Consider the following 27,633-nt stretch of genomic DNA (forward strand, 5'->3'; position numbering starts at 1 on the left):
TTTTACTAGAGACGGACCGATCCCACTTTTTCAGTCCCGATACATGAACTTTGGGCATCAGCTGATACCTGCTACCAATCCGATACCAGCGTTTAATTAATTAATAAGCATTATGCCTCTCTGTGTAGAAGACACTATCATTCAACAACAAGCTCGATACAAACATTGCTCTCCTGACTTTGTAAAACAAAAACGTGAAAAAAGTAAATATATAGATGAGAATTTACTGAATTGCCATTTAAAATAATGGTATCCGACAGCAGATCGGCCTATTGTCACCGATACCAGATCCGGCTATTTCAGTCAGTATCATCTTCAACGTCTTTATTTACTTTTAAAAGATTTTACATATAATGCATATGATCAGTATATAAAATATGATCCAGTGGTACAAATTCAAATTACAAAAAATGATATGAAACTGTCAAAAGTAGCTCCACCTCGACCAAATACATCGATTACACATCTCAGCAATATAACCTATTATAATACATAGTAGTATAACCCTAACAAGGACATTTTTATGCATTAAGCACACGTGTATTTTTTGATACTTGCAGTATTGTGCTGCTGAAACATGCTTTTATTAGTGCAGGATTTTTACCTGTAAAAAGGAGTATTTTTACACGAATACTGTAACTCAAGTAAAGGATATGAATACTTCCCCCACCACCGCTGCTGCTGCAGCTCGTGGATACATTATGGCGGTGATAGAGGTGGTTTGTACAGGACAAATTCTCTTACTCTCCCTTTCTCTCCCTCTCACACACACACACACACACACACACACACACACAGATGGAGGGAGAGAGCAGCAGTAGCCTACAGGAGAGCGAAACATGCAACAAAAAAAAAACAAAGCAGCCCCAATAACCCCTCCACCTCCACCACCACCAGTGTTCCTCAGAAGCACGTCAGAGGCATCCGGCTATGAATCGAGGCACACAGCGGGGTGAAGCAAACACTTCTTGGGGACACAGCTAGGGGACAGTGCTGGTCTCTCTTGACTCGGGGACTGACACTCCCCCAACACTCAAACACACACACACATATTATCCCGGGATGCTTCAAGTGCACAGCGCGCTGCAGGGAAACCATCAGGTACTGTATGCAGACTTTATCCACTTCCTCACTCGCTTCATCATGCGCTCTCTGTGCTTCTGAAACAATGGGACAACTAAGGGGAGGGGGGGTCAACTCAGCGGCGAAGTCAAGTGCATGTTTGTTTTTGAAATGGAGAGGGGGGGAGAAAAGCGGTTGCAAGCAGCGCCACAGAGACTTTTTGCGTGGGCCAGTGTATGCATATTCAGCGGATGAGTGGGCAGCAATAATTCAGAGTACCGGCTCAGCAAGTGGGCAAGTAAAGCAGGAGGATGAGAGAGAGAGAGCGAAAGAGACAGTAGCCGATCAAGGGAGGGGGGGGGGGGGGCTTTTTGTTTTTATTGGTGACAAGTTTGCATTGGACCAGCTGGACTGGCTGGGTTTTGTTTCTGGTGGCCAGCCTCTGGGGAAAGTCAGCCATAACAATGGAACAATATGAAAACAATGGGATCAGTGTGGCAGGCCTGTAAGTATAGAAAATCCACAAAGTTTCATTATTCCACTTTTTCCGACATTTATGATTTATTGAGGACGGCTGTCCTGAACGTCCTGCCGCCTCCCTCTTCTCTCTGTCTGTCTGTCTGTCACCGTGAAGGAGTCAGTGTGGCAGGCAGGGACGGTCCAGACGCTCATATAGACAAAGCCAGCACGTTTCACTCGGTCTGCAGCAGCCGAGCAAGCGCTCCAGCACCACCTCCAGCATCACCACCACCATCACCAGCAGCATCATCATCAGCAGATCGGGGAGTTTTTTTGGGGGGTGCACAGCTGGAGGACCGAAGACGCATGTGAACAGCGGACAGGCTCGACAACAGTCGACAGGTTATATGACTCACTGGCTGGTTTCCGGTCTCCGTTTGCGCCGTCCGTGGCTCCGTTGGCACATGCGAGGCATTTGAATGCGCGGAGGTGACGCCTGGAGCGCTGTTCGAGGTGCTGAAAAGCCGCCCGACAGACCGGTCGCTGTCCCCTTTACCTTTTCCTCCCCCGCGTCTCCACCTCCACCACCCCAGTCGAGACGATACGCATGAACTGACGAGAACGCCGAGCGGCGCCACAACGGCACACCGGCGTTTATAACGCAGCGTCCTCGGCTGTAAATGGGACCACACGTCGTGCAAGCGTTAGAAAGATGGAGAGATTTGTCCCCCTGCTCGTCCTCAGCTGTCTCTGCGTCCCTCGAGTCACAGCGGGTAAGTTTCTGTTCATGTGCATTTGGACGGACGAGGTTTTCTGCTCTGTGAGCCGCTGCATTTTGGAGCAGCGGCTCACAGAGTGGGGTTTTTATTATCATTATTAAAAAAAGGTAACCATGGAGGGATTGCAGAGTGTGGAAAATACCGCCGTCTCATACGGAGCTGGATTTTTACAGGCTTTAGATTGCAACCGATATTGTTGTGAGACGTTGCGTAGTCTGATGTGTTTGTGGTAAATGAAGGCTATAGCTGTGTTCGCCGGCATTTCCGTGTTTGTCATCTAAAAAAGGAATCAAATAATATTTGAGCATTCACACCTGAGGGAGCGCCATGGCAGCACAGACAGCTGTCAGGTGGATTGATTGATCAAGTGAGTGGGGCTGAAATGACCTGTAACAAACTATGTTATTGTCTGCCTCAAAGCAGTGTGTGTGTGTGTGTGTGTGTGTGTGTGTGTGTGCGTGTGTGTGCGTGTTTGATGTTAGCCACACTGACCTTTGAATCTCATTTCAGGCAAGTACCATAATCTGCCACACACACACAGGCTCAATGTGGACCTGAGCTTCTTTGTCAACGTGAATAATTGAATATTGTATGAACATTTGTTGACCACGGATCAATATGAGACGTTTAGTCCACACTGTAACGAACTGCCGCTGGCCATTGGAAACACATGATTGGATTAGGAGCCACAGTGGTCCTCTCACATAGATCCATAACGCCACTAATGCATGCTGTGCCTGACTGCATGCGTGTGTGTGTGTGCTGATGTCAAATACTGTATGAGTGCATCTATAAAAACGTGCTTTTTACAGCACAGACTACGCACACACACACACACACTCACACTTTGACCACTCACTGCGATGGCGTGCCTCACTTCCCTCCTGCCATCAAAAATGCAACTCTGGTTTGCTCGGCATCCTCTCACTGGCATTGGATCACCGTGCTGCTCTTCTCTCTTGCGCACGCACACGCACACGCACACGCACGCACGCACACACATCCACTTTAGCCCCTTAGCATTTTTACTGGTAAGCTGTAAACTGATGTCAGTTGCTATATTTCGATTGTCCACTATAGGCAGCACTTGAGAATAATACAATTTTGTTTTCTTTCATTCAAGCAAGACCGTCTTGTTTTTAAAAAGGTGTATTTTTGCACCTTCTAGTTTTTCTATTGGCAACACTTCATTTTAACTGCCCGTATTTAACACTTCATAAGTGGTTCGTAACACACTAACCGTAAGCTTAGATTGCTTTGTTATATCCATTTGTAAGTGTTTGTTAATCCTCTTTTGAAATATCGGTAACTGATATTACCCAGTTAAGTAATGCTTAATAACACCGTACAACATAAACATACACAATGATATAAGATTGCACATACAAATGAGTCCTTAGTGCGTTCAAATTAATAACAAACATGTACGAATGATTCATTTACTTAATTCCAACTGTTATATGTTATCAAATCTGTTTGTACACCAGTTATAGATGTGTTATTAGTAGAGTTACAATTAGAGACACACATTAAACACTTAAAATGTCAGCTTACATGAGTGTGTTTTAAGACTATGAGCAGCATTTACACACTTAATTAATGGATTATATCAAAGTATTAACTTATCACCTTTAATCATTGATTTCAACAACATTACAAGGACGCTAGTATAGTGAAAACACAATAAAAGTCAACGACAGCTCTGTGGCCAAGTGTCGACAGAAGAACTCGCTTCAGCTCAGAATACAAAGAACCAGGTTGCATCAGTCGTCATGTGCTCACTGGTTTACAGTGATGTCTTTAAATGTCGACTTCGCCTAAAAGGTCCATTCTGGAGCTTTAGCTCGTATCAAATGATCTTCATCAAGCAAACCCAGACGAGATGTCCAGATAAGAGAGGGCCCCATTTGAAATCCGACAGTCAACAGACTGTCCAATGACAGTTATACACCTATTCTAGGTTGACTACATGTTTATATTTATTTATATATTCTACATAGCTACACTTAAACAGATATAGATTTGAGATTCTTTTTTAGTTGGCTAAAATAACATTGAGCTGCTTCCCCCGTAAATACCTCATAGAACCCCATATCAAGTAATCAGAATTATCCCTTTAAGTCTTTGTCCCTTTTGACTAATAAAGACACAGTGGTGTCGAAACGTTGGTGTGTTTGAGCTATTAAAAGCTGAAAATCAATTAGTGTGCTCCAGTCCCTGTTGTTTGCCAAAGAATAAAAAGTCCTTAAAGTGCTAAAATGGAGATATAACCATTGAGCATTCCATGACAACAGAGCAAACTTCATTCGCTTCATCGCAGGCCTTTTTTTGGAGTTGTGTCAACTGCTGTTTCAATAATAAATGATGGCCTGAAGAGTGACTGCACTCCTTCTGGATTCACAATTCAAGTCGATTCGAAATTATTTTAGGACTCCGTCAGACACCTCCGCCAGGAAAAGCGGGCCAAATCGATGTCGAGGCGGAGACTACTGGCAGGCACCATAAAATGTACACTACGATGACATCTTTACTGTGTCTGTGTTTACAGTGACTCGTAAACAGCCCGTTGATCCGGGGGAAAGGAAAGGTAATGTTTCCATTTAAAATGTAAATCGACTCTCTAACACATTCACATAAATGAGGCCATAAATCCTCGCAGGCAGACTTCCTCAGGCCTTAAAACAGTTTGGAGAAAGAAGAGAAAAAAAAAACGGAATCAATCATCAAACTGAACAGTGATGCAAACGGTGGAAAGGCTCCAGGCTGTTTGAGAAGCGCTCATAATAATGGAGGAATCGCAAGTCTTTCAAGAGCTCAGAGGTTATCTATTATGCTGTAAAATATAGGAACGCTTTGGCAACCACCTGCAAGGCGATACATTAGCTGGGAGTAGCAGTATATTATGTGTCAAGCGCTGAGCAATGTAGCTGCCTTTAGAGAAAAGTTAGAGGCCACAGCTGGGAGAGGCAACGTTTGCAAAAAAGACCCATCTTCACCAAATTACCATCGAATAAGAAACGAGTTAAATCTCTGAGCGGACAGCCAGTCAGTCAAAGAGATACAGAGGCAGCTATTTATCACACACACACATACACACACACACACGGTTGTTTATCAAACACACTTGTTTTCGCCTTAAGGATTGTTCTGCAGACGGAACACGGTGCATTATTCATTTAAAAAGAAAAAACAGCCTTCGGGTCTCTCGTGTTAGTGTTTCCAGATGGCAGTTTTTTTATTTTTATATCACATTCCTGAAATGAGACGAGTGTCAGTGTCGCGGGCTGTGCAGTATGGAGAAAAGCAAAAATCAGAAGTTGCCCATTGGTACCTTTAAATATTTACACTATGAGACTTTTGATGAATAATCAGCAGTAATGTGGATAGAACGACTAAGTGGTATAGAGGCAAATGAGAGGACAGCTAGAGTTCAGAAGATGACATCACTTTACTGTAATGCAGCCTTTAAAACCAGGAAAAGACAACAATTATGCCATATTACTTCATCCAAAATCTAAGTCTATATTTCATATCACGATGAATGTAATATCGACATATATCGCAGCACTAGTCGGACAATAAGCACACAGTCTGCAGGACACTGAAACGATGATATCGTTAGCTTTACTGTGCACGTTGGAAACTACAGCGGTGTCTTGTGGTGTATTTCTAATCCTCCAAATGCAGCGCTGCTGCAAATGGGAGTCCTTTAGACCTGGGGCAGCCTCCTGATTGGAGGGAATCATTACTATTCCCTCTGAATAGGCACTTTAACATGGCAACGGAAGGATGGGAGGTGTGTGTGTGTGTGCGCAATGTAAGAGATGTGGGGGATGCAAAAATTGTGTGTAAGTGCATGTGATTATCTGTTCATTAGTTTCCCTCTAGTCAATTGTGCGAACACAATTAGCTGTTTGTCATTATTAGCTGTTCGTAATCTTGTTCGCAAGTTGTTTTTTTTTAAAGCAGTCAACTGCATGTTTAGTTTTTTTAAGCTTATCACAGTGCACAGCATAGTCACAGCCTTTTCTTCTTACTAACATGTTGCATCAGATTTGGGGTCTTTTTGCAGGGAAATACCTTATCATGTTGCAATTGCATGCAACAACGGTAGAACTCCAGCGTGTTTGGTGACTTTCGTAACTTTCTATTATCGTGTCATCACAAGACACCGCAAAATCATATAAGCCACATCCAAATGGCTGCTTATACATTTTAAAATAAAACAATAAGTTAAAGATATAAAGAACCTTTAGAAGATCAGATTTTCAAAATCCACAAATCACTGAAAGAATATGCACTGTGACAACAGTCCATCTTGGTTTCTTTTCAGACGAAGTTAGGGAACTAAAACAATTCAAAGTTGAATCAAAATTGAACAATCGTCTGCACGCCAGAATGTTTCAGGGCTTTGTCGAGCCATTTCATGAGAGATGGACACTCCTAAATCACCATCCTTTGTACCATACAACAGAAGAGTCACTTTCCACTTCTCCCAAATCACACGATCTGAACATCTTTTATTCAACCTCAAAAACCAGAGGAAGAATATCAGTTCACAGCGGTGCAACTTAAGACATTTGGCTTCTAGATATAGGATGTAACATATGATTCAGGGCTATACTTTTATGCACATCTCTGTACTTCATTTTAGTATTTGTCTTCAAACTTGAACAAGCCACAGGGCTGCATGTATACAGGTATTTGTGCAAGTGTAGATCTGTGTGTAAATACAGACCGAGCTTTAGAAAGCAAAGATTAAGCCACAACTAACTCATAAACTTAATCTTCGTCTTCACCTGTCACGTTTTAATTGTCACCTGACAAGCTGAATTTAAAGAACCGAGATGAGAGTGCATTTCTATAATGTCTTACATAAGTGCCAGTATACTGCTGAGTGTCAGCCACTTATTCGCTTCAAAGAGCCTCTTAGAGAGCTCGCCATTGGCTGGAGGGCTCATATGTTATGTTCTTAAGCTTTCAGATCTGGTGGCAACACAAGGATTAAGAACAAACAACAGGAAACACAAAGAAAAAAAGAAAATAAATCTGATTTGAATTATTTTCATTTTGATTTAATTTGACTTGGAAGCTTTTCTTTAACTATGCAACCAGGGTTTTGTTTTTTGCCTAAAATGGAATGAAACAGACGCTAGAGGACAGATTGTTGCGATCATCTGGACGCCGGGCCTGTGGGAGAAGGAGATGATGATGCCAAAAGACTGACGCAGTTTGTTGACTGAATGTGTGCAGGTGGAGGGGGGGTCTGAGCTGCCGTGTGGAGGGAATGTCAAAAAACGTACATGTGAAAGGTGTCACAGACTCATTTATGGTTGCAGGAGTGTGTCTTCTGGGATTTGTTTTGTCCCGATGCCTCATTTATCAAAGCATTTCTAAAACGAGTTTTAAATGTGGGCGTAGGGATTTCTCCGCACAATCAAGAAAATTGGTATTAATCAAATGCGAGTACTCTATGGCATGTTATATATCCAGAAAATCCTATACTGGCTGCATAAAAATGATGAATCTCCTATAAACTCTGGGCCCTGTTCAGAAACAGGCCCTCTTATGATTATTGAAAACGCTCCAGTTGGTTTGATAAAAGGCATAAAGAATGTTGATGACCTTTACAGTAACAGTATATTTCTTTTGCTGAGCTTTCTACTCGGTTCGGCCTACCCTTACCCTTTCAAATCAAACATTTTGGACAAAAGCAGTTTCCTCACTTCCCCTATCGCCCCGTGAGTCACCAACATACATCTTTTTAACTCTGAATTCACAGCGAAAAAACTCTCATCACTCACAGTAGATGGATTATAAAAGGGTTTTACAGTGTATCAAACTTGAGAAAATCAGATTATTCCAGTAAGGCTCCCTGAAAACCTTTAACAAGACACGGAGATCCTTTTCTACGTAGCAACTAGAGGGTTCTGCCTGACCCTGAAGACAGCTGAGAGGAAGACAAAGACGAGAAAATCATCCACGACAGTTGAGATATTAGCGTCTCAAAAGCGCATGCGTGAAAGCCTTCCCAGCATGCACTGGAGCAAAGGATTTATCAACACTCATTTTATGCGTGTTCCTGCATCGTTATTGTATCTTACATCGTGTTCTACAACAATTCCACTAATGCCACATGTCATGTCATGTATTGCAAATAGAGTTAGTTAGATATAAATACTGTAAGGAAACTGTATGGGGAGAGGTAAAGAAATTCCTAGATTACAAATGGTATTGATTTCAATTTGCTTCTTAATTGCTGCATTTGTTTTCAACAGTTCAACAGAAAATGTACCCGTCTTAGTTAAATGAATTGAAATCAATGTTGCTGAATGTCATTATTAATGCTGATCTGCTATAATTTCATGGTTGACATGGTTTATGAATCTGTAATTTGGGAATTGCTCTGCCCATGATTACACATGTGGACCGCTGGGGGTTTGTTGCCATGCATGGCCAGGAGTGGAGAGAGACACGGATGGACAGACAGAGACGGGAGGGAGTGCAAGCGTTGGAGCCACATGAGAGAAAGACGAACCCAGAGAAAGAGCGAGAGAGACGGAGAGAACGCTGGCAGCAACAGGAGAGCGTGAAACATGGAGGAATCAGAGAGAGCATTATTCACATTCTCCCCTTTCAAGCCGTGGGCTCCTTTAGCATCGTCGGACCTCCATCTCAACTCAAATAATCAACCTCACAGCACTCCTTTGCCTTTATGAATTAGCTGGCCTGCATTCTCTCTGCACACAATGCTGCATCGATTTTCATACCCTGCCTTTTGACATTTAATTAGAGAAAAGCGCGCGTGTGTGTTTGTGTGTGTCCATCTGATGGAAAGAGGGGGAGAAAGATTCTATTTAGCAATCCCACATGTCAGCATATCCCGTGGCCCAGCGGGGCTGGAAAATTCATTTCCTATGAGTAAATAACTCATTTCTCTACAGAACGGACAAAAAGACCCGTAGGTGTGATTATCCGATAGTGCCGGGCTGCTGTGTGAGCAGACCCACGGAGAACGCACGGGCTCTGGTCGTGACGCACATGCGCCTTCCCCGTTCGCACAATCGGGCCCTCTGTTGCCGGTAAAGGTCGACGTCCCGAATTAATCCTAAATTAAAATCCATAAACAGACAATAATCCAGCCTCAGAGCAGTTCTTCCATTTTGAATCTGTTTACATTGTGAACCATCTTATCGGCAGCCAGTGTGAGAGTAACATGAGGCTAATCGATAGCAGCAAAAGGAAAGTGAGACAAAAACAGCTTGTGTGTGTGCATGTGCGTGTGTCTAAGGGAGAGGTTGAGTACAGAGTGTCCATTACAGTCTGAAAAAAAAAAAAGGCGTTGAGGTCAATCGAGGATGAAATAGGTGGATGTCCTCTGAGAAGGAGGTGGTGAAAAAGCTCTCATATGAAACACATGGCGGGAGAAAAAAGAAGAAGAAAAGAGGACTTTCATAAAGGAACAGTCTTTTGTGGTTTACACAACATATCAAGCAGTCGCATGAAAATGAAGTGGGACGGGTTTTGAAACAGTAGGCGGCCTCTGATAATTTTCCCATAATGCCTTTTTCATTAAACATTACACAGCGTTACAGTGTGGCGCCGATGCGTGCACGCAAATTAGCACTTCCGCATTATTCACCAGATGTTGTCGTCTGTAAATGAGACACACTAGCGCCTTGTGTTTGTGTCATACTGTTCTCCTCCTAACTTCTGTATACAAGTGAGTGTGTGTGTGTGTATCCACAAGGACGCCGCCATGAGTCAAGGTCTCCTCTGACACATGCAAGGGCAAACTCCAGATCGGCACAAAAAACCCTCCTGATGGCTCTATCATGCAACATTAACTATGGATGAAGGGGAGCCGCGGCCCTGCCGGCTGCATGTGCGCTTAACCCCTCGAGAGAACAGTGCGACCGCAGCTTGCACAAGCCTCGAGACTCAATGGCATGTTAGCGGGAGGAAACAAGTGGCAAGCAGTTGTAATCCCCCCCAGCGCCGTTGTTAGCAGCGGCGGCGCGAGACCACGCAGCATTAATCAACGTGCGCTGATTTACAGTCGATAAGTCCCCTGTGGCCTCGCGCTTTCTAGCCGTTATGGCCGCGGCACGTTTTATGTTTTTCTCCTTCCTTCAAATGCACCAACAATAACCCGCACCTGCTGCTTATTACACCTTCTATACAGAGTGACTGTTTACTTACCGTTAGCTGTGAAATGAGCTAAAGTGGTTTAAGGTGCTAAAAGTGAGTTAGTAGCTGCACGGTGATCCCCAACGGGATTCAAATGAAGGAGCAGGAAGTAAGGAACGCCCGAGGCGTGTGCCTGTGCTTCTGAAACGCCAGATAGGCTGGTGGAATATGATGTAGCTAACGGGCAGTTTTTCATGTTAGTTCACAAGCCCACGGACTAACTCATTAGCATCCCGGGGAGCCGAGGCCAGCCCGGAGGCCTGACTCAGAGAAATGCATCAACAAGTGTTGCAGAGATGTAATAAGGTGGTACAAGTATCTCCCAGCAGGGGCGGGCGGAGGCTGGAGCACCGCCCCGGTAGCTTTCAGGATCTCTCAGTCTCAAAGCGCCTTCTGTCTGCTCAGGCCGCATCAGACCGTTGCAGCCGACTGTGGGTCACAAGAGTGTAGTGCAGCTGAGCAGGTTGCACTCGCAGACACTGTGCACAGGCAAAGATTTCCAAAGTCCCCACAGTGGAGGCATGTGGGTAGGCAACTTCTCCAAACTCACAATCAAATAGGTCTTTTTCACAGCGGAGGTTTTTGACTCGTCAAAGTAGGTGTTACAAATAACATCGATAGCTCTGTTCTGTTCAAGTGTCCGAATAAACCGAAGAAGCTTCATTTCATTCAGCCGTCATTCATTTTTATCATTCACACAAGTCCTTTTCCCAACTACGGCCGATTTAAAACTGAATAGCTTTATTTTAAATTGATTACGCTCCAATTAAAGACAAACCTGACGTGTGCCTACAGCTCAATCCTCCCCTGGTGGGTTAATCCGTCCCCGCCTTAACCCCACTATCCCTGGTATTAGCGTAAGATCAATCAATGGGATATCTGGGTAATGACATCTGATCACAGGCTTTTGCACTTAAAACTCATATGAAGTGTCCCTGTTACCTCGATGCTGCCCACGTCGTGATTAGATCTCAATATGCAAAGTATGTAGGCGGAGCTGGCCGTCAACAAACAATGGGACGTCCTGCAGATGTGTTCCGAATGGCGTTCGCCTTCCGCCTGCATTTACACCGAGCTTTAACGTGCGTTTTCCAGAAACAGATCACATGTTAAAAAAACAAGTGTAAATGTGGTTCCTTAATTAAACAAGACAATTGTTGGAAAGAAAAGAATTCCAGAGACCGGTTTGAGTCTTGAGGCTTAAGTGACATTCCACAAACTGGTAAAGGTAAAACAAGCTATTTGTTCTTTATACACATCCGAGACTGCACTGAACTTTCCATATTCAAATCACAGATCAAAACCCACCTGTTCAAAACTGTTTTTAATGTGTGACCACTATTGTGTATTTTATGTTTTTAGTGTATTGCTTTTATATATGATGATTTTAATGTAAAGTGCCTTTGAGTTTTATGAAAAGCGCTATATAAATAAAATGTATTGTTATTATTATTATTATTATTTATAGCACCATATGATACCACCCGTCTAAAAGCAGTGAACACAGAACAAACAGAGGAGAAAAGGAAGGAGAGATGGCAGCCGGCCTGGGGGAGGTGTGAGAGGAGGGATCCTGTCTTTCTGAGATCAGAGAGATGAGGAGAACGTTCATTAAATAATGATAGGCTTCATGGACCAGGATGGTTCACCTTGTGTGTGTGTGTGTGTGTGTGTGTGTGTGTGTGTGTCTCTCCTTGACTGTATACAGTCACTCCCGGTGTGTTCTCTAATGAACAGGGATATTAAGGAGCTGTCAACCCTTCACACTCCTCAGCATGGGATGGTCAACTAGCTGTCACTCTGATCATCATCATGGGCTTACAAAGACACACGCACACACACACACACACACACACACACTAGGGACATCGGTCATGGCTCAAAGTCACCCCCATCTCTCAGCGTGAGGTGGCCCGTGTGCCACCGTGATGAGCGAGAGTTTATGAAGACATCTGTCTGGTGTTTCATTAGAGCGGACTCTCGTGACATGTGGATATTTAAGGGCCGCAGTCACGGCCGTCGTCCGCTCTCGTTGTCCCTCGGCAGAGGGAGAGGAGACGGACAAAGACAGACAAAAAGGGAACCGGTGAGACGTGAGGACACTCAAAGAGAAGGGTTCACTTTGTTTACTTCCCACCTTATCACAATCTCCTGCAGTCGCAAGAATTCGAGGATTCAAGGATAATTTATTGTCATTATGCAACACAGGGATGCAGAAAGAAATTCAGTTGTGTAATGCAGTTTTTGTTTGTGGAGAGTAAAAGAAATATATATATATATACATGTTGTCATATTTTATTACCATTGTCTCCTATATAAAGGAGACTTATGAAAAACTCCCTTTGAAAATCTCACACTTGTGCACACACACCCTAACCCATATCTGTTTTTTAAAATAATCTAGATATTGCATTCAAATATCAAAATTAATATTCAATAGTGAAAGAAATAACAGCAGCCCTACCCCGGCTGTCTGCCTTGTGTGCACTGTATGACAGGAGTCACACAACGTCACTTTCATTCATTAAAAAATGAAATATAAAGTTTGGTCAAGCTGAACAAGGAATAATTCAACAACAACTGTAATGATGGCAGAGAACTGGACCGCAGAGAGTGTGACACCGTGTCCTAACAGGAAGCGTTACTATATGTCATGTCAACAAACAATGTACATATCAGCTGTGCGCTCCAGATCAGACATATCTTCAGACGCTGTAGTTATTACACAGAAAACACATGGTCGTTGGATGTTGCGATATTTACTGGAAATGACGTACAATATTGCCAACAGCAAATAGGAAACTTTCAGGCGATCTCCTTTCAGCCAGCTGCCACCTTATTCAGGACTGAGGGAGTCCTCCTTTCAACTTCACCAATCAGCTGTTCCTCGTCCATTGTGGCACTTTCAAAAGGTTATTTCTGTATAACTTTAACCTGGTATTCTTAAAGTCACGGAGGATCGAGAAATACTTAAAACATTTTTGTAAAAAGTGTATATTTGTACAAGTTTAGCATAAGGTTACATTTTGTCTTTGTCTGTTTACATTATTGCAATCAGTTGATATGACTTTTTTCAAATATATAAAAACTTTCATGCCATAATTTACCACTCCGCACTTAATTGCGCACAGCGGACTGGAGTGGACCCTGTAGTTAGCCCCCCCTACGTACTGAACCGAGAATAAAAATTGAATTGAATCATGAAATACTGAAAGATTCACACCCTTATTAAAGAGACAGTCGCTAAAACTAAGCGTTTCAGGCCAGAGGAAGAATAAAGGTATATTCAGATAGACAGTATGAGAAAAATAATGACATTTACGTATGTAAACATGTTCTAGAAGAAACCCAAAATACAAGTATGAAAATGAAAATGAGCACAATATGTTTCCTTTAATCGCAGCGTCTCAGACAGATCAAGGTATGTCCTCCAGGTGAGACTTGAAGACACAATAATTGCAAACAAAAGAAGTGCTCCACTCTACTTCATTATTCAAAAGTTGCAAACATCAATGCAAACATCATTATTCTAAGATCATCCAGTGGGAAAGGAAGTTCAAATTTCAAAAGGGCTTTGCAGCAGGCGAAGATGACGATGAAGATGAGTGCAGAGATGACCCTTCAGTTTCACCGCGGTCGGCTACAAGGACGCGGACTTCGTTACGTGGTCTGATGCCTTCACCGACTCCCACACGCCACGGCTCGGAGACGCACTTCTAGATCACCGTGGTCGGTTTGTTTTGAAGTGGTGTGATTGGATCATTGGAAAGATTGTGGGCAGCCATTGTGAAGCGTTGACAGGTGGGAAGTGACGGCTGTCCTCTCGGGTAGAGTCTCATGGGTGAGACTGATGTCATGTGATTAATGGGATCAGAGATGGGTAGAGTGACACCAGACTGCTTCTACCATCCCTCTGGAAGATACTATTTTATATTCATGTAGTCAACATGGTTAACGTCAAAATCAGCTGACATCTTTTTTCTCCACAGCCTAATGGAGCCGTTTGAAGACTTGCACTAAAATTAAAGATCAGTGAACATGTCTTCTGTGGCTCTGCAGGAGCTTTATGGAGCCTTTGTCGAGCCCCCAATCTCAGGCAGGAGAGCCTGTGTTACAAAACGTACTGTACCTATTAAGTTGAATTATGGGGGAGTGTGGGATCCTGTGTGTATTTTTGAGCTTGACTCATACCACCAGTGCTTTCACACCCAACCTGTAGGGTGCAGTCAGTTTGTGTTTGCACATTTGGTTGAATTATTTTAGGCTGGTGTGGAAGCTGTTAGTGGAAGGAATAACTATTTGAAATGCAGTAATTACATTACAGTTGCTGATACCAGTTACTCTTTGTTACTTTGACATTTTGGCTGTCGTGTTGGCTGTCTCACTAGGACAGGGGTCGGCAACCTGCGGCTCGCGAGCCGCATTCGGCTCTTCAGCCCCTCTGTTGCGGCTCCCTGAGTCTACATCAGGGGTCCCTAACTGGCGGACCGGTTCCGGACCCAGGACCTAAATCCGATTTTATACTTTAACCGGCGCCTCTTATTCAGCCGTTACGGCACTTGTTCGGCGGTGCAGGAAACACACCGACCAATGCTTTGCAAATCACATCAGGTGATGCAGCTCAGCCAATCAAATATGGGTATTCTGACAAGTTTCCTGACTCGAGTGAGGTTTATACACACCGTGACACACGGGCTGAGACGAGGAAATATAAAGAAGAACAGGGAAATTGCGCTGATAGAAGAAAATATATCGCATGACACTCTCCAAAAAGAGAAACGTGTTCAGAGAGAATATAATTTATAAGCAGGAATGAACAGAATCTTATATGTTAATTATTCCCACAGGCAGTTAAATCCTCTACCCCTGTCAAGTGCTTTTCCCTGCGAACGCGAACGGCTAATCATGATTTTCAGACCCCCGCCATCGGTAAACTATCAATGGATAAATCCAAATAAAGAAAAGTCACGGAGGAAAATAGAGAGTTTAACTCTGCGTGGACGTATTAATTTGCTTTCACTGCCAACGATGCTGGCTTACCTGTATGCTTCCAGAACAAGCACACAGCATGTGCTGAAAAGTGTCATGCTGGAGATGAGCGACAAAGAGCGATTCCTCAACTGCTGCAGCAAACTGAGCTCTTCATAAGAGTTTGATATTGTTATATCAGGTAAAATTGCAGTAAAATGTCAAGAATTGTCTTTATTCGTGTTCTATATTTTCATAAATACAACAAACTATAGTTTTTGTACATATAATATAACTATATATAACACTTTCTAGGTTGTGATATCAAATAGCTCTGCTGCACTGATTTTTGATTATTTTTTTAATATATTTATTGTTTTCTGGTTCTCACAAGTCTCCAGTCCCCACCTTATGAAAGTGCAATAGTAAATCACTATACGGTCCCTTTTTTATTCACGGTTCTCGTCAGAGCTGAAAGAGGAGAAAGAAAACATAGATATTTCCAATTTGAAAGAACGTTTTTGAACGAGCAAACAAAAAAAAAGAGTCACGGAAAATAATGTGTTCCCTGAGGGGCGTTGGGAGGTTGACGTTAACCGGTCACTGTGTGTTTTTGCATTAAGAGAGAGAAAGACAGTGAGGGCGAAAAAACCAAGAGTTAATGAGTTTGATTTGTGAACTCTTCAGTCCCCTCAGCCCCGTCCTCCCGAAACACCCACCCCTCAAAAGCAAAGCCATCTCAAACATCAGACTCCCAGCTGATGATGAGATGCAGCGGGTCTCCATCCTGTTATGTGCCGTTAGTCAGGCCATCCATCAAAACGTTCAGCAGCGGGCGGGCGGAGATGTAACACAGGGGCAGGCCATCCATCAAAACGTTCAGCAGCGGGCGGGCGGAGATGTAACACAGGGGCCCTCTGGGATACGGTGCGATGTCTCTGAATGTACATTACAGTGTCAGCGTGCATGCAAGTGCTACAGCGGCCCATCATCCTGCAATTACCAGCTGTGTGATTTGTACCCGTTGAAGGGCAAGTGAGCGTTAACCTACTCAATAACCCATTGACTGCATTTGGTGAGCTGAAATAGATTTACATCCCGTCGATGACACAGGAGCGGCACCGCTGAGAGTGACCGCTTCTCCTCGTCCCTATTCATCTCTCTCGCCTCTGGTTCACATTACAAATATCAATCAACCCCAAAAAGGCCTCTGTGACTCAGAAGACTTGGTGTCCGCTAGCCTGGCTCTGTCCACAGGTAACAAAATCCCTCTACTGGCACCTCTGGAGCTCACTAATCCCTCAATTATGTCTTGTTTGGTAAAAGCGCACGAAAGCTACTTAAGCTATCAGGACAGAGCCAGGCTAGCTGTTTAGTGTAGAGGCACGAGAGTGGTATGAATCGATACCTTGTCATCTAACTGCGAGAAAGCAAATTTGAGTGCGTATAAATAAAATAAGCGTTGCATATGAAATTAAAATCCATAAAACTGAATAATAACGAATGTCTAATTGAGAACGTCCTCATTTGGAAGATATCTGAACTTGTTTGGGCACTCTCCTCAGGCAACTTATTTGGTCACATATCCTAATTTATACAGAGCATCCTCAAATCAACAGGTTCTATTGAGTGATTGATTATTCCCTTGCCTTTCTTTTAGAAATTCATTAGGCAGCAGTTCAGAGCTCTACCCACTCACAGTGTTAATGACGTTTAATGAGCCCCTCAGGCCTCTAAACCAAAACCAAGAGCAGACTTTGGCAGTCATGACTGATTACATTTACACGATGATCCCTCTCTGGCACCACGGTGCATACCGTCATGCTTTCGTGTCACAATAGATGGAGATTGTCTCACCTGTACTGCAAGGCTCTTGGTGTACCGTTCTCTCCATTATGTCTGACAAGGTGTGTGCTGTGCAGTCTGGAGCAACACGTAATACAGTAATTACAGAGACTTATTTTGCCGCAGCTGAAGCCACCAAAGTTCACGTGTCATGAACACACACACAATCTCACACTTAATCATTTCACCAAACCAAGTCATTATTGTCAAATCTTGCAGCCTGTGACCCCGCTGTTTCAAGTTAATCCTACTTGTTTTCCCGCTCTGATGCAGAACTTCACAAAATATTTAAACAGGTCAGTGGACACACTTTAATGAGGACTTCTTGTCAATGGAAAGACTTTCATTCAGTTCAACTATGAACACATTGTTTTAATGAGAAAGAGTTTTATTCCGGAATCATAATTGTTGTTTGGTCATGCAACATGTTGTGTTTTGTCTGGAATCAAAATGCTATTTCTTAGTTTGAAATACTGCAGTAATGTCCACCTGGGTTTTAGGGTGAGTAACCCAAGCGTAGAATTGGAAGCTTTTCCCATAAAAGTTTTTTAGTGTTTGAATATCTGTAGCCATTAGGTTAGCTCATACAGACAGACAGAGAGACAGAATATGATAAATCCAGGGTGCAGTACGGACAGATTTCATTATTTCTCCCTGGCACAGTTATGGTTGGTTGACCTCTTATTGGTTCATGGTCTAGTTGACTTGGGCTGCTCTGTCTTCATCATTAAAACTGTGGTATTAGAAGTCCGTGCAATACTGAAAAGGAACGTTTTGAATGACTGAAACGTGTGTGCTGAGTGCCAAACAGATAAAAGCCTGCCGGCTACACTTAGGCAGAGCAGCCCTCTGAGCTAATTGCTTATGTCACCATGGAAACGCACTGACGATGAAGAACATGCTGAGCAGGTTCACAATATTCCCCATCTTAGTTTAGCCAACATTAGCTCCCTCTGCCTAAACACAAAGTGCAGCCCGGGCTGATGGGAAGCTCTGCAGGTCTTTGGTCATAAACCAAAAAGGTATTGGACACGTTGAACTTTTGTCCTGCTGGTAATGAGGAAATATCTGAGCAATCCATCCAATAGTTGGTGAGACGTTTTACTCAAAACCACAAATATCGACCCTCATGATGGTGCGAGAGGGCAAGGATTCATCCTCTGGCCACAATGAATGTCTGCACAAACATTTCATGGCAATCCATCCGATCCATTTCCAAACTTGTTCAAACAGAATTGAAACTCTTAAAACTTAATTTCAACCCTTTCACATACATCCAGTCTGCAGTGTCTGAGGCATTGTTTTGTCCTCCTCTACTCGTTGGCCATTTCTGCGAGCGACAGGACTTCTCATTTGCTTCATACCGCAGAAGATAAAACAGGCTTTCATTTCTCTCTCTCTCTTTCTCTCTCCCTCTGTTTGCAGATAGCTTGTCGCCTCCTGTCAATGTGACCATCAAAGCGGTGAAAGCAAACTCTGCTGTGGTGACATGGGACATCCCCGAGGGAGACCCCGTTATTGGCTTTGCCATTACACAGCAGGTGAGCAGCTCACACGCAGCACATACTGGATATACATGTAAATGTCCTGACAACAGGGTGGATAAAGAACACAAACACACACACTAATTGAATTAATCACTGGCTGTTGCTGCTGCCATGTGCATTTCTCATTACCGTGTCGCTCCCTTGCTCAGAGTCAGAGTGCATTATGGGAATTATCACAGGCAATGGATCCTGTCGGACTGCCTGGGTGCTCTCTGACAACAGCAGACGCTGACAGCTCTGTGACGCGGGTGAAATGTGAGATTATATGCTGCCATCGTGCGCACATAAACACATAAACACACAAACTCACTCACGCATGCACACGCATTACTCAGGTTCACACATAAGGACAGACATTAAACGCATTGCTTTACAAGCGTGACTGTATGAACACAAACACACACATGTACACAGCAGCTGGGAGTGACGTGACGTGATTGAGGAGGACAGCTTCAGGGGCAGTGTGGGTCACAGTGGTACAGAGGCGTGTGTGCAGAGGAAGTAGAGATGCTGTCGAGGTGAACTGTGATGTTCCGAAGGTGCAAACAACACTCAACGTTGTGCTCTTTCCAGAAATGCAAATTAAGTATCAGCAGGAATATACTACTGCCTATATTGTGATTGTTGCTGATACATTATACAGGGTTTTTTTTGTTCTTCTTCTAGGAACCTGACCTGCACTGTTGCAATACTTGCATGCTGTCTGTCTGAATTTGTAGATTTGACTACAACGATGAGGAGATCGATGCCGCTTTTGCGTGAAAAACACGAAGCTGCATTCAGCACATGAATGCACCTCGCTCTTTTCCCCTACTCCATGCTAAGCTAAGCTAACCGACCCCTGGCTCCAGCTCCATATTCACCGTACAGACACGAAAGTGGTTTCAATCTCTCCATCTGTCACGCGGCAAGACTGTCAAATAAATGTAATTTCCTAAAATATTGAACTAGCGCTGTACAACAGCAGCATTGCTCTCAGAGTTCAAATATGGTAATATACTTTTTATTGAACCAGGACTACTCTGTTCTCCTGGTGCTGCCCTAAACACTTTCCCGAACATAAGTTTTGCCATAATGTCACACCAGAAGGCCTCTTGAACACTCCTCCTGATTGTGTGAATATAAAGTCAAACCATAACCCTCTCAATAGTGGGTGGTGCCCTTTTTCTTTCACCACTGCCCCCTCAGTGAGTCAATGCCCACCACTGTTGTAGAGCGCGATGACAGCACACAAAACACATGTCCCCCTGCTGTGAACAACGTTCACCGTCCTCTCCCGTGTCCCACTCCCAACAGAAGAAAGATGTGCGCATGCTGCGATTCATCCAGGAAGTCAACACCACCACGCGCTCCTGTGCATTATGGGACTTGGAGGAAGAGACAGACTACATCGTGCATGTCCAGTCCATCAGCATGTCTGGGACGAGCCCGCTGAGCGAACCCCTGCGCTTCCGAACGCCGAAGGAGGCCGAGACTCAGGCCTCTAAGAGTAAAGGTAAAGTGGCACCAAGACAAAACACACACACACAGATGCTCAGTCATCCAACATATCCACACTTTAAGAAAAGAAAAAAACCTTCACACTTCCTCGCTCTGTTTCTGTCCTTCTCAAGACAGCGAGGGCAGAGGGGACTCGGCCTTTTGACAATAGCTTGACTGATTTTGTCTAAAGACCAACAGAAATCAATAGACACGCAAAGCGTGAAATGAAATTTCACAACAGAGTGCTCCTGAAGCTCGCCCCATGCAGACCGTAACTCGGGAAAAAAAACTGAAGAGGGGTGGGGGGGGGGGGGGTCCATACTTCGTTGTGTATTGACACCCCTCTACCGACCTCACCCTGCATGCACCCAGCACAACTGCACAGTAAATCAAAATGAGGAGAGGCATTTATCAGACACAGAGAGCAGGCAGTCAGAGCTGCGAGGGGGGGGGGTCGATGTGCTTTAGGCTGAAGCCCTGCTCCATCTATTCTTCCTCTCATTTAACACTCATCTCTCGTGTGATACTTCCCAGGGTGTGTGGAGCCAGAGAGAACTTCCGTTATGGCGGCCAGTGGGCTAATCCACATCAATGTATCACATTCGATAAGACCATCATATGTTTGTTGCGTCGCTGTTCTGTGAGATCCACGCATCTCTAAAAAGTCCACTTTTCATGGGCTCAGGAAACCCTGTTTTCAGCTTTGCGACAATGCATGTTCAAGGTGATCCAAGAGGCTTTTGAAACAATTGATTTAGCTTCAGAAGTAGGAACAAATAAAGGAACACGTCATCCTTCAGATTACCAGAAACACTCAATACAACATATCTGGAGATACAGTACGTGGTTTCCACTCGACAGTAAGAGGAGGAAAAAATCTAATCTGACAAAAGTGACTAAAGCCATCAGACAAATGTAGCGCAGTAAAAAGTACAATATTAACCTTTGAGACGTAGCTGAGCAGAAAGTAGCATCAAAATGCAAGTTAAGTCCAAGTACCTTGAATTTGTAGTACAGTACTAGAGTAAATGTCCTTAATAACATTCCACCACCGAGATTTTGTTATCTTTAGTTAGACCCAGTCTAGCTGCTTCCGGTCTTTATGCTAAGCTACGTTAGCCAGCTCCTGGCAGTGGCTGCATATTTACCCTACAAACATTAGAGTGGCAGCAATCGAAATAAGTGCATTTCCCAAAACGTTAAATTATTCCTTTAAAGTGAGCAAGTCATTGCTGCGACCCAGAGGGAGCCATTCCAGTGTTTAAAAAATGAGTAGATGCCTCTGAGAGACAGTTACAGGAAACAGCACTCTGCCTCAGTTCCCTTATCCGTTTCCCAAAAATGTAAGATTTCCACATATTGACAGGCACACACACACACACACACACACACACACACACACACACACACGCACAGCGAGTGAAAGTCCCTATCCACTGCAAAGAGATTTCCCCGCTCCCCCACACGTTTCCCACCATGCATACGTTTTTACAAAGCAAGTGTCCACAGAGAGCAGGCCTGTGATTCATCATCCCTCGCTCCTACAAAACAACAACTTCACAGCGCTGCACATCCCTCTCTGTCTCATTTGCGCCGCCTGCTCAAGGATGTCTGTTGAATTAGGTGAGCCACGTTGGAACAGCGGAACCTTTTGATGACAGATGAGCAGATGTTCCTCGTGTCAACATTTTGTAAATCAGTGGAAAATCAAGTGTCATTAGAAGTCAGGATCCACGACACGCCGTCAAAACGAGTGTTCATTTCCCTGTAAGAGCGAGATGGGGATTTGTTCAAATCTGCCAGGACATGTTGGGCTTTTATAATGAAGGGCTTCATTTTTGCATGATTTTCTTTCCAGCCGGTACAAATTACATCACCTGCTCATCATTCGGCACATTGACGACAAGAAAAGTGTTAAATGGTTACTGGAAAGGATTGGTGCACACAATGAGGCAAAAAGAGAAAACTATGAAGGAAGTTTGTCTTTTCAGAGCAGATGATTGTCAGAGAGAGAATCTGCCAGTACAGATGGTCGTCCATTGTTCCGATATGACAGGCGAACATCTCTCGAAGAAAAGGGAAGTTTCCAACATCCTCACTCGACTGCTCGGCCCTTGTGTTCTGCCATATCATGCTGATCTCAGCAGGAAGAGCAAAGGATGAGCCTGATATGCTCGGATCATTCCATCTTTCATCTAATTTCCCCTTTAACAATGGGTTTAAGATACAGGAGATCAAAGGAAGCAAGAAAGATGCGGGGTGTGTGTGGTGGTGGGGGGGGGGGGACAGATAGTGAATGACAGAGAGGAGAAGAATGGGATAAAGTGGTAGTCAGTAGTAATAGACAATTAAAGCCTACTATGTGTGTTTTTGTACAAATGTACACTCTCTGGACAACCAGACACACTAACATGGTGAATCAAAAGGGTCCTCGGTCTCCTCAGATCTAATAAACGTAGAACTTTCTCCTCCTAGCCCACAGGAAAACTTCCCCAAAAACAAGGATGGAGCAAAAGTCTATTTTTAAAACAGGGCTGCAATAAAATACTGTGAGATATCTACCCAGACAGCATCCCTCCTCAGCTCTGCTACGTCCCATAGGATGAACAAAACTACTCTCCTTTTACACTTTATGGCGACTGAAGCAGAAGCAGCCACATAAAAGAGGAGGGAAGAATCCTATATGACTTTGGTGCCTTAAAGGAAAAAGCTCAAGGTTTTGGTGAATACACCCATGCGCTTTTATTCCTGGAGTGAGATGAGAGGAGGGATCTGTGCGTTCAGTCAGGACATGTGTAGCCTAGCTTAGCATAAAGACTGGAAACTCCAGCAGGGTCTTACTGTAGCTACCACCGAACACACAGACATTATGTCCTCAGTGTTGTTTTCTGGGACTTTGGAGACCTGAAGTGCAGTAAATATGTATTGAAATTTAAAGTGCCACATCAAAAGACAGATGCTAAAGTCTTTAAATGGGCCAAAGAATGTTAAAGAAATACATTAGTTAAAAATATCATCGAACAATTCATTCCTAGTGGAATGTAGAGAAACTTTGGGACATGCAGCTTTTTTTTTTTTACATAAATCAAATATTAACATAACATATAAGACAAGCTGAATTTATTAAACATGGAAAAACATCCAAATTAAAAGAAAGACTTTACAGAAAGGTCGAGCCCAAACAAAACTACCTCATTTCAAGATGCAGTTTACGTCATGGAGGTCACAATTGGCCAAATTGTTGCTATAGTTCTATTGATTTGATCCAATGACATGACTAAAGCTTTACGAAGTCATGATGACAAAACAGAATGTCGGTCCATCCATCGTTATAGTGATCTCCATCTGTAGGAGCGTTGGGTTTAAGTACGACAAACTAAATATCAGATTATAAAAAGTGACAAAACAGCAACTCTCGAGCTCAAATCTTAAAAGTGAATTAAACTCTGAAGCTGTTAAAACAAACAACCTTGTCTAGCGATTGGTCATTGTGCATCAGAGGTGTTTACAGCTGACCGGTTTGCCCCAGTGAGGCCGGCTGGCAGCAGCGTCGGGCGACACGGGCTGTTGTGCTTTGATTAGTTAATACTGGGCAACAGAGGCCAATCGATCCGCAGGATGGCTTGTTGCTAAAAAATCTACTGGAGCGTGGGGTTCCTGCCACACTTGGCCCTCCAAAATGTCACATACTGCATCGCACAAAAGGACAGGAGAGCTCCCTACGCTGCCCCTGACTTCCAACACACTGTGCAAGAAAAAGTTCCTACGAGTCGTTGCCTTGCCCGATATATTCCTGCCGACGTCTGCAGGCAGACTGCTGCAAGCACAGAAAAAAACACGAGCTACTCCTTTTGATATTAATCCCGATGGTCATACGACTTCAAAGACCATGGTGGGATTTAATTGAGGCTGCGGAGAATTGATCCCGAGTGCTGTGATTAACTCTTTTCATTGCTTTATCCCTCCATCGCGCTCTAGTACGAAGGATCCCCAGTGGCCTGGATGAAGCCTTGACTATATTCCCTTCATGTTCTGCCTCTCTGTGATCTTTTGACTCCGTCGGGCGCTCACAGAATCAGTGCTATAAGCGATCACATTTCTATAGCCGCTCATGCAGGACGTGTGTCTGGCTGTGTTTATTCAGTTCAAGATGCCCGGCTGTATGAAGTCAGCCTTTTTTGAAAATCCCGACTTTCCTGCTGTAACCCCCGTGTGCTTCAGCTCCCTGCCATTTACGTTGCTGCACCTGCAATTTAACACATAATAGGGAGAGGTGAAGACTGGCTGACATAAGAGAGCCAGCATTCCTTATGGATGGAGAGAGTCTAGACGGAGATCTGAGCATTCAGGGAATGAGACAGCCGTGAAACCCTTGAGGACCATGTGAGGGAGTTCAATATCCTAAAAGAAAGAGAGCAGACCTCGTACTGCAACTGTCTCAAATGGAGTATGTCAATGAAACCCCAAGCGGATAAAAATGACTGCGAAACATAGTTCAATCGGGTCTGTTCCTGTTCCATATGTGCGATGAGAACTAAAGTGAGGTAAAGTGCCTTACTAAATGATCCCATTCACTCCACATGGGATTGGTTATTACCAATACCACAGCAGAAGCAAAGTTAATAACTGCGAATGGTCAAAGGTTAAAGAATTCATCGACTTATGACGGTATGAAAGTTGTAAGAGCAGTTCCTAAAATACTGAAGCTAATGAAGGGCGCTGCTTGCAGATATCCCTGCCGAGACATGAGACAGTACTTGTTATGTGATCAGATATCAATAGAAGGTGCAGTGACAAAGTCAATGATGTAATTAAAAATATGACCATGAAGTAGTTTGTAAGCCTGACCTTATAACATTAAGCTTATGTTCTTACAGTCTTTAGTCTTTGCCAGGATGCAACAAGTTCTCAGTAGAAGAGAGAATTTTAATGAAATCGTCAACTGAAACTTGTTGAAAAAACTTTTCTTGGCTGCCGGAAGCTTTGTTTTTGTTCACTTCCATATTGTGCGCGCGTGTTGTTTACGGTCACATCTCACCTCTGTAATCGAAGTTTCATCCAATCAGCCTGCAAACAGGCCTGAGATCAAATCCACACGTGACTATGAAGACATGTCCACATCTGACCGCGTCCTTCAGTCATATTGTCTGGTAGAAGTTTGTCTCCAGTCTTATCAACAGCGGGGCTGCACGTCTTTTTGCAACAGTTTGACACAGAGTCTCAACTGCAACTTCATGTCGATCATTACTGTCGATCATATGTTATATGCTTAAGGCCGAAATAAAATAAGAATTTGTGCTGAGAAAAAGTTAAGGCATGCACCCCATGTCTCTAAGCCAAAGGAACAACTTCATAACCCCAACCCCTTTTCTGACCACCCTCCTTCAATAATGATTGTCGTTCTGTCCCGTAAGAAAGAAAAGAAATGGACATCAGGAGTTGTTTACCGCTTGATGGCTGAATGTTGAATCAGCTGTGTCACAAATTCCAAACCTCTTGATTGATGCAAAGCGGTTACATCGTGCACGGGCCTCCGTGTGCTCGCTCTGTGATAGAGCAACCTGGCAATTCTTATTACAAGAGAGCAGCGTGGCATAAACACGGGGATGCTGACTTATTTGCCTCCAAGCTCAGCGTGCTTGAAGTGTCAGTCATTAGACTCAGTGAGAATAAACAGGAAACTATTTTGCTGATATGTTGGAAGCATTTTGCTGTTCAAAGCCAATTAACTCCTCGTCTTCCTCGCCTCAAGACTAGGAAACATTAGCACCTCGATGCGGAATATAACAGGCTGCCATGATGCAAAAAAACATTGTGACAGGCAACTGAGTGTGAAAGGGGAATCATCCAAACTTCAGGTCATGTTGGCAACATCAAGAGAAAATTGAATTTTAAAGGTTGCTGTTAATGAGGGGCTCTGACCCCGTTCTTCTACAGTGAGGCAGTATGATGGGACATTTGAATGAATATAAGTGTGACTGCAGAAAATCATTCAATGATAAATCATGATAATATTTGCTAATTTCTCCACTGTGTTTCAGTCATAATGCAGAATTTGACTTTTTAAGTCAATCATAACCCGTTCCCACCAACAATCAGTTAAACATGTCGCCCCTTGACTCCTCCAGACGAAGTTACGATGGAAGAAGTGGGCCAGACCACCCAGCTGAGGGCGGGGGAGCTCATCATCATCGTGGTGGTGCTCATCATGTGGGCAGGTGAGGACCAAACCAGGATCACACCGCTTTCGCACGCGGTATTTTCTGTCATGATCTCGCTCGAAAGGACCAGAAAATACAAAAAGCATGAGCGTTCATTTGTGTTTGACCTCCACTCCTCTCCCCCTCTATCCTCCTCTCTCCTCCTCTCTCCTCCTATCCTCTCCTCTCCTCTCTCCTCTCCTCCTCTCCTCTCTCCTCTCTCCTCCTCTCCTCTCCTCTCCTCAGGTGTGATCGCTCTCTTCTGTCGCCAGTACGACATAATCAAAGACAACGAGCCCAACAACAACAAGGACAAAGCCAAAAACTCCTCCGAGTGCAGCACTCCTGAGCATCCGACGGGGGGGCTGTTGCGCAGTAAGGTATAACCCCCCCACCCCCCCTCTCCTCCTCCTCCCTCCCACCGGGCAGGTGAATGATCCTGGCCACTAATAGATTTCTTTTCTTCCACCGACACTTCATGCACAATCATAGCGTCGACCTCGGCTTTAACAGTGCTTCCACATGACACCATCATGTGCATGACTTTGCAACATTCAGATAACAAACACACACGTCTTGGCTTCTTATCAATGCACAGAGGCCCATATCATAATATTAATTTCCAGTGCAGAAAACAAATCTTTCTCCCTCTTGCTCTCTTGCTGCAAACAAGCAGCAACTCCAGCCTCTCTCTCAGACCTGTCATCTTCCTCTCCTCTCCCCCCGCAGTTCCCCAAGAACAACAACAACAACAACAGGATGCCATCCGTCAACATCATTGAGGTGTGACTGCCAGGACGCCTTCTCTTTACCCCAAAAGTCCTTGTGTAATCACGAACAAGCGGTTCCCCCTTTTAAAGTCCATCTGCTTGTCAGGATGAGGCCGGGACTTGTGGGCCCTCTCGGCGACCGCTTGCTCAGCTTTGGCATGGGGCCTGAGGCTGCATGACCCCGGAGGGTCAGGCAACGGCCCGGCCGGAGCCGCCCTGAGAGTGGAGTCCGCGGCGTAGAGTTCAGAGGCCATGCCATGCTAAATAACTGCTGTACCATGAGGGGGGCAGCAGAGATTAGGCTCCGGCAGTGGAGAGACTGCAGATAAAC

The 27,633-nt window shown here is 44.1% G+C and overlaps 1 protein-coding gene across 3 annotated transcripts; it reads left to right on the forward strand.

Annotated features, from left to right (window-relative positions):
- The first annotated feature begins 994 nt into the window (after positions 1 to 994).
- fndc5a (fibronectin type III domain containing 5a) lies at positions 995 to 27,633 on the forward strand. Of its 3 annotated transcripts, none has more exons than XM_031866785.1 (6): positions 995 to 1,101; positions 18,729 to 18,844; positions 20,147 to 20,345; positions 26,461 to 26,550; positions 26,779 to 26,912; positions 27,262 to 27,633. In XM_031866785.1, exons 3-6 carry the CDS (start codon positions 20,162 to 20,164, stop codon positions 27,319 to 27,321), a joined length of 468 nt encoding a protein of 155 aa, XP_031722645.1. In that variant the 5' UTR covers positions 995 to 1,101; positions 18,729 to 18,844; positions 20,147 to 20,161; the 3' UTR covers positions 27,322 to 27,633. The 3 variants fall into 3 exon arrangements, with proteins under 3 accessions (XP_031722645.1, XP_031722644.1, XP_031722643.1); XM_031866784.1 differs by lacking the exon at positions 995 to 1,101 and adding an exon at positions 1,398 to 1,567; XM_031866783.1 differs by lacking the exon at positions 995 to 1,101 and adding an exon at positions 1,575 to 2,294.

This window comes from Anarrhichthys ocellatus, unplaced genomic scaffold (genome assembly GCF_004355925.1).
Source record: "Anarrhichthys ocellatus isolate YVR2014 unplaced genomic scaffold, GSC_Weel_1.0 scaffold36, whole genome shotgun sequence".
Lineage (NCBI taxonomy): Eukaryota > Metazoa > Chordata > Actinopteri > Perciformes > Anarhichadidae > Anarrhichthys > Anarrhichthys ocellatus.